Source organism: Apteryx rowi, unplaced genomic scaffold (genome assembly GCF_003343035.1).
Source record: "Apteryx rowi isolate R43461 unplaced genomic scaffold, aptRow1 scaffold_225, whole genome shotgun sequence".
Taxonomy (NCBI): Eukaryota; Metazoa; Chordata; class Aves; order Apterygiformes; family Apterygidae; genus Apteryx; species Apteryx rowi.
Window position 1 is genome coordinate 501,853 of NW_020448586.1, and position 15,196 is coordinate 517,048.

The 15,196-nt window shown below is 43.3% G+C and overlaps 1 protein-coding gene across 7 annotated transcripts in view; it reads right to left on the bottom strand.

Annotated features, from left to right (window-relative positions):
• Positions 1-2,066: 2,066 nt before the first annotated feature.
• The window catches only part of ADCY9 (adenylate cyclase 9), a 97,409-nt gene continuing 84,279 nt past the window's right edge, over positions 2,067-15,196 (bottom strand). For all 7 annotated transcript variants that reach the window (XM_026065281.1, XM_026065279.1, XM_026065278.1 and 4 more), the window contains one exon: positions 2,067-12,848. In XM_026065281.1, the coding sequence (XP_025921066.1) occupies positions 11,660-12,848 (1,189 nt within the window). In that variant the 3' untranslated portion in view covers positions 2,067-11,659. The remainder of the gene's footprint in view (positions 12,849-15,196) is intronic.

Sequence of the window (15,196 nt, forward strand, 5' to 3'; positions counted from 1 at the left end):
CGAGTTAATACTTCATCCAGCGTGAACTTGGCCTTTGCTGTCATGAAACAAAAAGAAGCAGGAGCAACGGCTACTGCAGTGCTTTCCCGGACCGCAGCACGGAGTTATCCCCGCACTGCCTGGAGGCAGGGAGAAAAGGCCTTGAGCCGCCAGACCCGTCCTGGAGCTCCTCCGCGGCCCAGCTCGGCCCAGGTTGCACCGGTGGCCACAGGCAGCAAACACAGGGCAGCCTTTCGGGAACTGCTCCGAAATACGTCCCTGAGATTACAGGGCTGAAAATCTTTGGGCTTTTCCCATCCTCAACCGCCCCAATGAATGAAGCAAACATAGGAAGCCAATGTTTTTAAATATGTCCAGCCTCTGTGCAGACTCCATTTTTCACCATGAACTTAGGTACAGAAAGATAAGAAACTTCAAAATGGGGTTACTTTGGGAGAAGACAATGTAATTGAAAAGGAAAACAGGAAGACTGGATTTATTTGAAACGCCCTTGTAAGATTTATTAAAAAATATCCCTTGGCAGTTCACAATCACCATGATCTACAATAGAAAACCAGTCTGATAACATTTGAGCAGTTTTCACCTACAATAGAAGGCTAACACCCAGGAACACTCGAGCATCGCTTAAATACATGTATTGGTAGAAAGTCCTGGGTTGTCATCGAATAATATGGTGGTATCTGCTGGCTATTGGTTGGCTGTAGAGTGAATTGCACCACGGGTGCGTTATACAAGTGCTCTGATACTTACCTTGTCTTTGGAAAAAATTAAGAATATGGGGGAAAGCAGAAACACAGCACCCTCATAAACATCAGACTTCACCTCTCAGTGACTGCAGGAGGACCAAGTCCTTAGTGGGACATCTGCTGCAACCCCCAGCATGGCAGGGGAGAGTGAACCCAAGCCACCAGGATGTGGCTGTCCCATTGAACCTGCACCATCACTTACGGCAGCACAGCCCCTCATTAGCAGATAAAAATCAGAAAAGGGTTTATCAGTTTAAGGACATGATGACTGTAGATATCTATGGTCACGAGCTGGCAGAAGGATATGGGCACAGTGCCTGGGGTCGARGAGGCGAGCAGTGAATCCAGAAGAAACCTTCAAGTGTTCCAGGTCAGAACCTTGTTTTGCAGGGGCACAGACCAGTCCTTCGCTTTGTTAAATTTAATGTATTTTTCTCCTGGTGAAACCCAATGAAAATACAATGGGATACTTAAAGGAGACCCCGAGAGAAGGGTGTGGGGTGGGGTGGGGTGGGGTGTGAGCAAGAGAGATGGACAGAGAGAGATTCTGCTGCTGCTGACCCACCTACAGCTGCCCAGCACGTTTGGCTCTTCCTGCTGGACAAACTTAGACTTTGAACGTGCTAATAAGGCCTGGCTTCCCAGACGATTATTCCTGCTCAGCTGCTTCTTTTTCTGTGGACTCTTACTCTAGAATAAGAATGCCAAACTCTGAATTAATTTAATCCACTTTCAAAGTGGATTACGATAATTTGAATAAGGCCCTGGTATTCCAGAATAAAACATCCACACTGTCTGCTAAATAAAAAAAATACATATATAACTATTTTGAATTCACATCCAACTTGAGCCAGAGCAACCTCCCAGCAGGGCAAAGCCTCACCCCCGGCTCTGCCCCGCAGCCGAACCTCTCGCCGCAGTCAGCTGGGGCAGCGCGATGGCTTCCTAGCACTGTCGCTTGGGCTGCTGTAGAGCCCATTCCCAAAGCCCTTCAAAGCAGTATAAGATGAGCAAAAAGCAGGAAGGATTCTTTTTCTAAACCACTATTGAGAACACGAAGGTCATTTACCACCAACCAGCAATTAAGGGGGCAGCGGGTCTATGTTTTGGGCTACAAATCCTTTAGCACTTCAGATATATGCCTTATCAAAAATGAACTTAGTGGTTTCATGGTTTGTCAAAGAAACATTGTAAAAAGCCAGAATCAAAATAAAGGATTCAAAAACTTAGGTTCCAAACTATTATTCTTCGAAACAGTGTGCAAATGGCACAAGATTCCACTTGAAGTTGTGCTGAAGCAAAAATAAAAAAGCAAACAAATTTTAAGTTGACATACTGTATTGTGAATTACTTTCTCAGCTTTTCTACATCTAAGATAGCATGAAATGATCTGCGATACAGTAAAACAGTTTAATATACAATTGATTACAGATCCGTAGTAACGAGTCAAAGATAATATGCATTTTATCTATATACATATATAGCTTAGTATTTCACAGATACAACTTTCTTCCATTTCTGTTTTGTCAACAAAGCATATGCAGAATATTTACAGTTAAGTTGCCGAAAGGAAGCCCCGTCCCCCCTAGCAAAAGTAACCTGGCAGAAGTTCCAAACTTCCCCGTGTAAGCATTTGTAAACAGGCCGTTTCTGTCTTTTTGCAAAAAGGGAGGGGAGACCGTAGTGCGACTACGGGGTTTGCTGGGGCTGGAAAGGAGAAGAAACCAAAGACATCACGAAGAAACAATTTCCAGCTAACCCTTCTCTTTTTTTTTTTTTTTTTCTCCTTTAACTGGAAACCGTTCCCAATTAATGTTTAACACTTTCTGTACAATCTCTGTGTGTGCTCGTGCACGGGCAGGCGGTGCTAGCGAGTCCCGGGTAATACTGCAGAGGCAGCTTGTAAGGGGAGCAGGTAACGGCCTGGAGCCTCTCTGAGCTTCCAGCTCTGCATCGCTGCCAGGAGAGCACAAGTCACGTCTTTGCCAAACTCGCGACTATTTGTTAAACAAAAGCAAACTCTGCTTTGAGAGTCTCGCTTCCCCGGAGAACCGCTTGCAGGCTGCTTGGAAGCAGGGAACACCCCAGCCAGGCACCACCGCTCTCTGCACGCAGCAATTGCTTATATAGTGTCCTATATACGTGTAATACTGTATAAACTAAGGTATGAAAAAGCCCAAACTCAACCCAACCCCACCACCCGGCTTCGGTGCGGTGCGACAGCAGTGTCCGAATTTCTAGTGCACGTTTTTAATATCCAGCTGAAACTTCCTCACAGGGAAACGTGAAGCAGAACCAAGAGGCGAAGAGGGAAGACGTCCTTACAGAGCCATGGAACAAAGTCGCAATTAATCAGCCATCGGGCTGAACGGGAACTGCCTCGACCCGTCGGGACGCTGCCCGGCGCGCGAATCACAGCCATTAATTCTCTCCGTAAATACCCACAACCTCGTCGGCCGAGAGGGGAACCTGAGCTGCAGCAGGACGGTGAGCGAAGCCTGCTCGCGCCTGGGTGCCGTGAGACCTTGGCGCAGGCAGGACGGCAGCGCCGGCGGCCGGGCCGGCTCCTCGCCCCGCGGCACCCAGAGCGGAGCTAAGCGCCTCCCCGCCTYGCCGGGCTTTCCGTACAACGATACTTTTTCATTTATATCGTTGCCTTCTCCTTCTCTTAATGCAGCGGGACTGAAAAGAGACGGGGCGGAGAAGGAAGCATCCAGTCCTCACCTACCATCTACACGACTCTTTATGCTAAGTTAAAAACACTGATTCAARGGAAGAAGGAGCTGTTAAGATAAATCCAATATAAAGAAAATCATACCAGCCCTGTAGGAGTTAGATGACCTTCCTGAGAGCACAAGGGGGGCACATTTCTGTGTGTTCCTTGTTAATCCGGTGAGCGTGGCCAAGGTCCGTATCATCTTTGGATACTATTACGGCCTCCTCACAAACGGGGGGCGCCCACGATTTAGCCTATAAATTCTGAAATGCCCAGCACAAACTTGCAACCGCGTTCTGTCCCTAAGCAGATGCCAGCGCTAGTTAAGGCTCTTGGCTTTGAAGGGTTTATTACTCTGGAAGTTTAAAGCTGTACTCGCAAGAGGGTGCAAGTCCCTGTCTCAGCGTAGGTTTAGCGACATGGCCTCAGAAGACTAGAAGTAACAGTTTAGGAGGTTAAATTAGGGGGAAGGTTGCTCTAGCAACTGCACACACAAAACATACCAAAAAAGTACGGCGGCGGTGGTGGTACGAGTGTCTTAGTACCTGCGTGGTGGCTGAACCCCCTTTCGGACAGCGATACAGAACAGATGGCTGCAATATYGCAAAAACTCCTCCTTCAGACAAATTGCGAGCAGGCAACAGCAAGATGCAACTAGAGAGCTAACATTATAAATAAACTTCAAGTGAAATCAAAGGCGAAGTTGCAAGGATGTTCAAAAGTTTCAAGGGGGCAACCAGCTTCCATAGGCGCATACCCAGGAACGGGCGCGCGTGCACACAAATACACCCATGCTTGTTTTTGCTGTACCCCACACAGCATTTTTTTCCCTCCCCTGAGCTTATCGCTTTCTCAAAGAATTGATAAAAACTGCCTCTGAATTGCAAACTAATATTTAGCCAATATATTAGCTAGAAATAAGTGAACATATTAATAACTAAGGGAGCAAATGAAAGTACTTTAGCGAGTTTGCTTTGACACCATCTGAATTACGATTCTCAAAAAGCTCAAATTATGGACACGCACAAACCACAGCTCTGACAACGATCCCTTGCTGGATGCTCAGCTTCAACCTCCACTGCATGTAATTGCTAATGTTAGCTATAAATGACAAACCAATTAGAGCAGCGCTGATTAAAGAGCTGAAAATTATAATTTTAATAACTGTTCCCATGCTATCACCCCCTTTGCATTTCTTAAGATTCACTGAGCATTGCAGCTTCCGGAGATTAAAACACGTGTTGCTAGAGCGAGTCAAAAAACAGTGAAAGAACAGAATAAAACACATACAAAAGAAGACTGAAGGCTAAAATGCAAAACTCAGGCACAGCAGCCTGAAGGTCTCTTTCTATAATCGTAAGACGCCAATGACCGCGTCCTTTCTACCGCGTGGCGGCTTGCAGAGGTGCACGTGAACCAGCTGCTGGAAAGGATGTTCAGCGTACCGCACCTGGACTGGCGCACGTCGAGACGCGTGGCACCGGCCTTCTGCCACGCGATCAGGCAAACACGTGGTTAGCAGCTACGGTAAGGAACCAGGAGAAAGCTTTAAATCTCTTCTAGCAATCGATTTCTTCCACAATAATCCCCTTTCTCAAAGCCTACTGTCAGCTCTCCAATAGACGTAGCAAGCGGTTGCATTCATGTCCTATAGCCAGTTAACTCAGCTGTAGACAAATTTAAATGGTTTTATACGGAAAACTTCCATGATTTTTTCTGCCACTTTTATTCTTGTTTCTCTCCATGTACACAACACACCTCCAAACTCATTCCCCCAACCCCACCGGCTGTTAAAACCAAACCTGTTTCACACCTACTTCAGTTTCTGCTCGAGCCTCTCCAGAGCCTGACGTGATTTTAAACAAACTCTAATAAGACAAAGATGATAAGCTCCTGCCCTCTGATCTTCACTGACAAAATAACTCCTTCTCACCACTCAGAGTGCAGAATTCGGAGGGTAGGATTCAAGCAGACTTAAAAAAACCCATGTCCGTTTTAAGGCTCCCTCATCCTACCACAGAACTTAGTGGATTCTTCAGCCCACAGGGAAATAGAGGCTCTGCTTCATACCTGATAAACTTCCCGGGACTTCAGCCAAGCAAAGACATCAACCTGGAAATTAGAGACCAGTCTTTGAAACAACCTGCCATCTCGTTTCATGGCCACCTTCTCTTTTTACTCAGTGATTTCACGGAATTCAGTGGCTGGCATGGTATTAAATGCTTATCCCATATTTTGCCACCAGATCAGCAGGCCTCATGCTACTTTCAAGAAGGATCTTAAGTTTCAGGGGACAACACAGAGGTAGCTTTGGACATGGAAAGGTCTAAATTTTCAGATGGATAGTTAAAAATCAATTCAATTGATTGAATTGATTTTTAACTATGTCAATGTATTAGTGCAGCACAGTTTCTTTATGCCTGATCGCCTGACCTGGAAACATGGATGTTACTGTATAGCATATTTCTTGGACTGTGTATGCTTGCGCAGTGAGAAAAAAAAAAAAAATCATTATACTATATCCCACGCTGGTCACACCATATTTTTACAAGCAGGCCTTGGTATTCTGCCTCTCAAGTTTCCTTTACCACACATTTTAGCAGAAAATGATCCATGATTTCACAGCTCGACAGAAAATCTTCAGACCATTGGACCATTCAAACTAACCACCTAGAGGACTACCGTTTGTTTGCAGGAATTAGTGTTTCACGGTTGTAGTTTCCAACTTATTTTTTATAGGACTTTGCAAAATTCTACAGCCACTGGCTGTTGAGAATATTCTTAGTAACAACGAGTAGTAATTCAGTTTTTTTTTCCTTAAAAGTTGTCCCCCTGGAAACCCAAACAATGACTGTTACAGCCTACACAGAGATCTTAAAGAAGAAAAAAAAAATTCTTGGAATAAATGACTTTCCTGCACACGTTCTCTGAACAATTCTGATGTTCCACATATAATTAGCTAAGTTTCAGAAATAATCTCAGACCCAGAGTGGACAGCAGACCTGCATTTCTGAAGTTTTCTACTGTGGAAAGTAAGCAGAATTACTATTTTTTGTTTGACCACACTCCTTTTCCAAATAACAACCATCCCCACAATATAATTTTAAAGCAAGAAGCCTCAAACTTAGCAAACGAATGAAGCACACCCTTTCTGTAATCCTGCTCCCTTTCCACGGGCCATTTTCACCGCCTGGGAGTGCTCTGATGGACACGGACCCTTTCAAACGCCGCTTCCGTGAATTCCAGCACCGCCAGCAGCTTCACTTGATTTTATTTCTTATTCTCCTCTGCTTTTGAACGCTTGCTAAGACTCAGGGTAAAACCTTTTCTTTTTTGGCGAGATGAAAATGTTATTTTTCACAGAATTCTTCGGTTTAACTACTTGGACGTCCCTGCTACTCTCCTCTATCTTCTGTTAAGCAGCGTAGTGATAACGCAAGGGGAAAGCTGCAGCTGCGACTGGGCAAATGCACCAGAACTGAAATACCAAAGCAAATGYACTATTCCTCTTTATATTAGGCAATGCAGAGAGAGGCAAGCAGCAGTCAGAGCAGTTGAAATGGTGAGCAAAACATGGGAAACCACGAGCCGGCAATAACAGAATTCAAATGCTGCTGTGAAAAACAGGAGCTCTGGTCTAGCAAAGGTGAGGAATAGGGGGGTGAGAACCTCTCCCCACATCCCGTCCGCTCGAAAAACACAAGGCTGCGGCACAAAAGAAGTGAGAAAAAAAAACAACCCCAAGCCACGCGCGAAGCCAATCAGATTATAACCAACTTGAGGCGTTCACAGTCTCTCAGTGCTCTGCAACATTGGAAAACAAAGGTCAGAAGTCAGTGACTGCTCACCGTCAACATTTTTGTTTTTAATGCAGGAGCTGGATGTGGCACTCACTGGAAACACTAAATTTGAAAACTTCTAAAATTCAGAATCAAAGTTTTAGAAAGAAGTTAGAGTTTGGCAATTTTAAACTGCGAGACACCCTAAAAGCTTGGTTCTTTAATCAAGAATCAGCTCTTCTTTACCTAAAAGCTCGTACGCATACAATTTTTTGTTAACAGCGCCTTTCACTTTTCTTCTGAAAAGCCTGTTTTCCATGTTTTGGACCTAAAGTAAGAGTCTCCAACTATTCTTTTTCCCCATAAAGCCCTTTCCCTGTTGCCAATCAGTGCTAACCTAACTCTGGGCAAAGGTTTATTGCTAACCTGTCAGAGAGTCCACCCTCTCCACCCCTGTGTTGTCACCTCCAAACCCTGGTGCACTTTGTATTGGAGAAGAGCAGCGAGAAAGCAGAGAGGCAGCTTGTGTCTTCACCCTTCTCTGCTCGAAGCACTGAGGACATTGTGACTCTTAGGTTAAGCAAAAGGGAATAATCCTAAATTCTGGGCAGCAAAAAGCAAGTCTGCTCTTATCTCAAAATCAGAAACACCAAAAATAAATAAATGGAAATGCCATTTGGTTTTTTTTTGGCATGAAAAATCAACTCAGTTTCACTGAAGTAGCTGTGAGAAAAAAACCATTTTTGTGTGCTAGCAGCAGGTTAAGACGACACTGCAGAAAATATTCAGCATATTCCTCATTAGTCTAAGCGCTAGAACAACTCCTGCAAGCGAATTGTGCCAGAAGGCAATAACTGGGCTAGCAAACATTCAGCAGTCTTCCCTCCCCGGATAATTTTGAAATGATCAGTATTAACACATCCTAAAAATAGAAGCGCAATGCAACAACGCACTGACTATTCTTGCAGAACACGTTGCCAGTCGCCTGGCCAACTCGGCCACTTTTACACCGTGCTTAGACAACAGGGCTGGCACTACCAGAACAAGCTCGGAAGGTATTTTAATTCAATTAACATTGATCACGGCCTCCTGCAAGCGAATGCGTAACACGGCTGCCTTCGGCTCTGAGGCACGCAGAGATGCCATTAAAAAYGCCTACGGAATAATTTTTGCAAGTATCGGGACATCTTTTGAAAGGCATAAAAGGAAGATGAGAGGGTTCAGCTCCCGCTGGTTTTCACCAGAAAATAGGTATCTACTTGCTCCTTGTGCCTTTGAAAAATCTCACTATTTAAACTTGCCACTGAGAGCTCAGCTTCTTGATTTTGTATCGACACCGCATTAAAAAAATATATTCAAAACCTTTGAAAGAAGAACGGCAATCTCTACAGCTGAAGTTGTTAAATGTTTGTTGCTGTTCTGGTGGCAATAAGCAAACAGAGGTACAACCTGTTACTCAACTTTTCATGACTGTTTTCCAATTTTAAGGCAGAGTAACGTTGCCTGCAGTCAGCTCTCTATGGAGAACAAATCCATTCCAAGAGCAGACAACAGCCCTTGATTTCGGCGCCCATTAATATTTCCATCCTGGGTCATTTTATTTGCTTAGTGCCAACAGAAAAGAGGCCCTGGGACTTTTTGGTATTCTGATGTTACCAGGAAACTACCAGTACTCCCCCAGCACCCCACCACGATCAGCACGGGAGCGTTATTCGTTTTACAGGCCCGAGGATGAGGCCTTCGTATTATGCAGTGCATCAATTCAGTAATTCGAGAAAGGCGCTTTCAGTCCTGGGCCCTGTTCCAGTACCTGGACTCTCCTGCTCCCGTTAAGTTTAGTCACAGCGTGCAAAGCTCTCGCTGCTGCAGGACTGCTGCTGGTGGAGGTCTAGTTATTGTGCCGTATTTAACACGAGAGAGAAGCGGGCACGTCTTGATTGAACTTTGCCAGGATACACAGCTGATCAATGAGAGAGAAATGCTATTTTACCGCTGGATAGAGTTGTCTCTATAAAAATCAGGAGAAATAAGTGAAAGGCAAAAAGGGTTTAGCAACTTTGAGACACCTAATATAACACTAGCAGGCATGTAAACAATTCAGACGATGTTAACCCCTCTACTGTAAGAAAAGAAATACTGACATACACTGACACGACTGAAACAAGAATCCTAAAGAGGGTTTCAAGAATACATTCTTTGGATGCAAGAGGTATTTGCAGAGTTATACTACCTGAAAGTTGGAAGTGCAACCCAATAAGAAGGGGGACGGGCGGCGGGGAGGGACTATTTTCAATTTACTGACAAGGAAGGCTGTTGTAGAACTGTGCACTAGGAAAAACATTATATTGTTGCTTGTCAGGAGCAGCCCCAAAACAGGCTTACAGCATCTGTGACAAAAGGGTACGAGCTTGAGTACCCAGTATTTTTTGTGTGCTGGGAGACTGAGCAAGTAAGGTTCATTTTAAATAGCGTTCATGTCAAACCTAATTTAAAGATGCATAAACAGCAGTTTTTCTGAGAACAGTGTACAGAACCTTGTGTAATGTAACTGAGATCCAAAAATCCCATAGACTGACATTTGACAAAGGCTTCAAGAGCTCCGTGCTCACCATGGAGTATAGATGGATCTCACATAGCTGAATAGGAACTTCACAACGTATATATTTATTATTACTCAAACTCCACAAAATCACACCGGGAATAGAAAGAAGTATCAATATATTCTGCTTTCAGTTCAGATGGAAAGAAATAATTAGAAAACATATCAATACGCAGACAATACAGCATTGCATTTCACCAGCTTTTCCCTGGCTAATGAACTTATTTTGGGCACAAAAATTCTTTCATTTCATTTGGCATCGCAAGGAGTTGGCTAAACCGGAATAATTGAATAATCAGTATTATCCAAAGTGGGGCATCAAATGTAAGTGGAAGAGGTGACGGAAGCATGCAAAGGGAGGACTGGTATAGTCTAAGGCCCCAATCCTGCAGCTACCTCTGTGCAAGCGGATTCCTGTGCTCCTGCAGATCCTCGGTCACAGGGATCTGCGCAAAGTCGTCTGCAGGGCTGGGCAGTTATTGTGCTTCTCAGCTCACAATGAAGGACTCTCTCCCTATTCCTGCTTTCAGCGGCGCACAGGGAACGCGCTGTTCTATTCCCTGCTGCAAAAGCACAGTGTAGGGGGCAAATCCTGAAAAATATTGTGCAGCACCATTAATTCAGTACAGAGGGAAGCTGGGATCCTCAAACGCGTTTGGTGGCTTCGGAAGTTTCTCCAGCTTTGAAACGAATATTGCCTAGGTAACATCCTCACAGTGGTTGGTAGTTCAAAGAGGCTGAAACACTACTGGACTTCTTATTACTCTTATTAAACCAATTAACAGCTCGCCTCTCCTAATCCCTTCCACAAAACCCAAATAAAAATAGACATAAAATAAATAAATAAATAAAGGCATCCCCAAAACATTTATTTAGCGTTTCTTGCTCTCAGATCAGACCAGCTTTCGAGATACCAACTTCACCTACCTTCGCAAATTCAGCTAGGGGGTGGAGCAAAGTGAACCTGCTTTAGCCGCTCAAGACCTGAATTGTAACACTCGTACGGTCACTTGTCTGCTTTTGGAACCCTGTCCTGAGAGTCGGTGAAGTCCGAACCCTGATTCCGCTCCCAAGTGTCAGTAACTCATTGGCATTACGGAAAACAAGTGTATCCAAAGCACACCATTGGCATGCTAAGTTTGAGGAAAGCATCGGTACAGGAGAATAAAACTACAGCAGTTGTTCAGCCAACTCTAACTAAACGTTAAGCCACTGCAGAACTCCTCCTCCAGCCCAACACAAGGAAAATTGTGTCACCCCCTCGCCAAGACATTCTTTTGTGGTACATTACTGGCACTTTATGTCAGTCTYGTATGGTAGATACATGCACGTTTGTCTGTGTGTTTACATACAAAAGGTCTGATAACAGTAAAATATTGTTCAGATAGATATAAAAAACCCAAGGAGTTGCATTAGCCAAAAAAAGTGTTTTGTGAGAAACAACAATAAAAATGATATAACCACAGCTTTCTTTTCTTCAAAATTAGATAAATACCCAAAGCTATGATTTCACTTGGGGCCTCTGTACCTTGACAGGGAGTCCAATGGAGTATATCTGAAGGCACTTAATATCCTCTACTCAGCTGAAAGATGGTTGCACAGGGAGCTGGGGAGCTTGGGATGGGATCTGGGGCATGGAGGAAAGAGATGGATGAAAACAAGCCCTGAAGAACTGTGATCCACACAGCATCAGGCACTGAAATGAAAACAAACGTACAACCCAGGTGTTGAGAAGGTCTCTCTTCAAAAAGAAAACTGCCAATTGCAAATGTCTTTGTGTTTCTATTGACAGAGCACTTCATGCAACTCTGACAGTGCATCATACACTCTTAGAGATATTTAGCTTTGTCAGTTCATTGACCTCCTCAGTTCCTGCTTCCTCACAGTCAGTCTTCTCTACAGCTTTGCCAAACCTGCACCTCTCTTCTGCTTTCAGTGACTCTTTCTGGAGCTTCTTGGAGGAAGGAAGTACGTCCTTGGTTTCCGAGTTATCTGTGCCATGGGCTATCTTATCACAATTCTGTACAGAAGGCACCAGGTTGGCAATCTCATCCGTCGGAGATCGCCCAATGCTGCCATCCACTTGAACCCGAATGTCTGGAGATATAGACAACTGGTGATGTGGCACAATCCCACTGTCCATGCATTTTGGGTAAAGGTAGGTCTTCATCTGACCTTTCCCCTTCACATTGACTGTCCCCCTGTAATCAAAGTCATACCCCATCTTGTTTAGGATGCGGTAGCTTTCCTCACTCACCTGTATACGACACTCTACGCCAGTGGTGTCCATTCTGCTAGCAATGTTCACAGTGTCACCCCAAATGTCATATAACAACTTGGTGGTGCCGATGACCCCAGCAGTGAGGGGGCCGTGGTTAAAGCCAATCCTAAGTTTAAAATTAAACCACAGCATGTTGTTGTTGAAGTCATCCACCACTTGCATCATTTCTTTGGCAAATTCAAAAAGGGTCTGCAAATGTCCATGTGGATGGTTGTTGTCTTGACACTGTGAGGTGTTTAGTCCTGAAGCAGCCATGTAGGTCGCCCCAATTGTTTTGATTTTCTCAATGCTGCTGTAATGCGGCTTGCTTAGCAGCTCATCGAAATCCCCAATCAGTTCATTCAGCACTCTGTAGCATTCTTTGCCTCCTTCGTAGTTCTCTTCATAGAACTCACTGAAGTTCACAATACTAGCAAAGATCACCCCACCACTATCATGGTTTTTGGAATAGCTCTGGGAAACCTTCAACTGCTCGGCCACATGATAGGGAATAATATTCCTCAGCAACCAGTCAGCTTGATCCCTCATGCTCTGAATTTTGGTGCGATGAAGATCAGCCTCCACATCTCCATGGTAGTGAAGGCGGTAACTGACTTCGAACTCTCGATTCAGAAACCAAACCAGGAGGAGCAGAAGGAAGAAAACCAATATCACTTCCTGACCAATGAGGTCTGCAGGCCTCCTGGTGTCACTTGGCACCGAGCCGTTGCATGGACTCTTTCTGGAGCTGGAAGCAGAAGAAAGTGAAAGAACAAGAAAGAACAGAGTTAGGGCACTGTAATTTCTACTCTGTAGTTGGAAATCCTTTGCTAAAAACAAGTGTAGGAAGTGTAATGTTCCATAAGAAATTATAAAACATGCTCTGATAATTTTCTCTGTTGCTAAACGTGCTGTAGAAGTAATTTTCATCTTAAACTTACTGAGTACTTCCTTAAAAGGGTATCATGGGTTTAGTGACACAGCAGCTGCCCAGCCTCTACGTTAGTCCTAACTTAAGGACTTCAACAAGGAAAGAGTTTTTGTTATTTATAAATAAATAAATGAAAAATTATTATATTCTATATTTTATATAATATATATATTTATACACAGATAACTAAAATATACTACATATGTATACATACACAGCTTTTATATGTATATATATTTTTAATGTCTGTGTGTATCAATATATGTGTGTATGTGTATGTCTGTGTATAGACGTGTGTGTGCGTGTGTGTGTGTGTGTATAAATTATGTGGAATTTATTATCTCTTTACCTCCCATATTCAGAAACACCTGCTTTATACTCTCAAAACCTTTCCTTTGTCTCTTCATCAAAAACCAACAACCTTTACCATGTGCCTTTAACGTTAACACATCAAGGCTCTGGAAGAAGAAAACTATGTCACAAGATACTTCATGGAAAACACTGTCACCTGCATGAAAGCAGGAAATATGGAGCTCTGGCTTAAACATCTTTTGTACGTTATAACCATTGAAGCTTTTTATGGGGGGGGGAGACACGAAGTTTCTCAGAGTGTCAAGATAAAAAACATTCAGAGCTCACACAGGTTGAGAGCCATATTTTGAATCCTTTCAACAGTTCGTTGACTGACTGTGCAGATTAAGAAGCACGGATGTAGTATGCTTCCAGTGCCAAACCACCCGTGACAAGCAGACATCTGCAGTCTGTACAGTCTTAACTTTCTGGGGAGTTGTGAAGATACAAATTCAGTCTGAGAAGACACCACCTATGCAGCCCAAGAAACCAAGTCCAAACCCAGACAGATTGATATGCAGGAAATCTAGGGATTTCCAGAGTCACTTAACTTCAATTTTTTCAAAAGAAAAAGAACTTATACCAAAGCATAGGATTTGATATGGGCAGACACATGTTGAGATCATTCAAGTCAAGAGGCGACTTGATAAGCAAAAGTGTCACACCAAGCTTTCTCCTCAGAATACATACAGCCTTAACTACGCTCGTGAAAAGYAGAAAGGCAACCTGTATTTCAGTGTCTCTCTGTATTTCTCGTACGAGGGTATGTTAGCAAAAGAGATTAAAACCCAAAGCACAATAGTAGCAACAGGTCGAGAAGAGAAGACTTTCAATTTGCTTCTGTAACACGTGAAAACATTTCTAGGTTCAATTTCTTTCTTTATATCCATGAGGGACATGCTTCCATCTCTGAAATCAAAGCAGACATTTTGGCGACTGAGCCATACTGCAGATGTAGTTTCTTTTTCTGAATATTCATTCTCAAATATCTGATTGAGAGCACAGCCAGAAAGGTATGCTACAGCAAACACAAGGCACAGTTGTGATAACAAATGAATGCATGCAATCCCCTGAAAACATCTGTATGCATTACGGTCTTTCTTTGCACTTCTATCTATTGATTTTTATCATAGTAAACCTATCAGAGAAAAAGTTTCCTGCAAGTTAAATATTTACAGTAGAGAATTTGTAGGTTGAACTTCAGGTTCAAGATAAGACCRCATGTGGTTATTAACATTTCTGGCATTATGCTGGAACTTACTCCTTTTGTTATCAACCAGAAATATCCTTCTCCCAAGAGAGGTGAAGGTACATCCATTTTATTGGTTTGATATTAAAAAAACAAGAGGGGAGAATGAAAGGAAGGTACTACTCCCAAGCCACAGAAGAGGTCTCTACACTCAAGTTCCAGCAATTATCAGTACATTATTCTTATTAAGACTCCTTCCTTTCTCCCTTAGGACTATTTTTCTCAATGGAACCTCTGTTACAAACCTACTCATTTTCTCCCTAGAAATACAATGAATCTGAGAACAAAAGAAAGGCTAAATTATTAGTGACTAGGATGCTAACAATTCGTGAAATTCCATCCTTGCAACCTATTTTGCAGGCAGCAAAAGATCGCCCCTATTTGATGGGCTTAAAAACAAAATAAAACAAGGGGAAGATACGTAAATTTTGAAAAGTAGTACCATTAAAAATGTGTTTATTTTGTTCTTTTTTTAAAGGAATTGAATGGCAGCAACAAGTATACTTAGGCTGAAGGAAGCAGCTGTTGATGCCTAGGCAGTGCATCACATCATTTTGGAAATAGA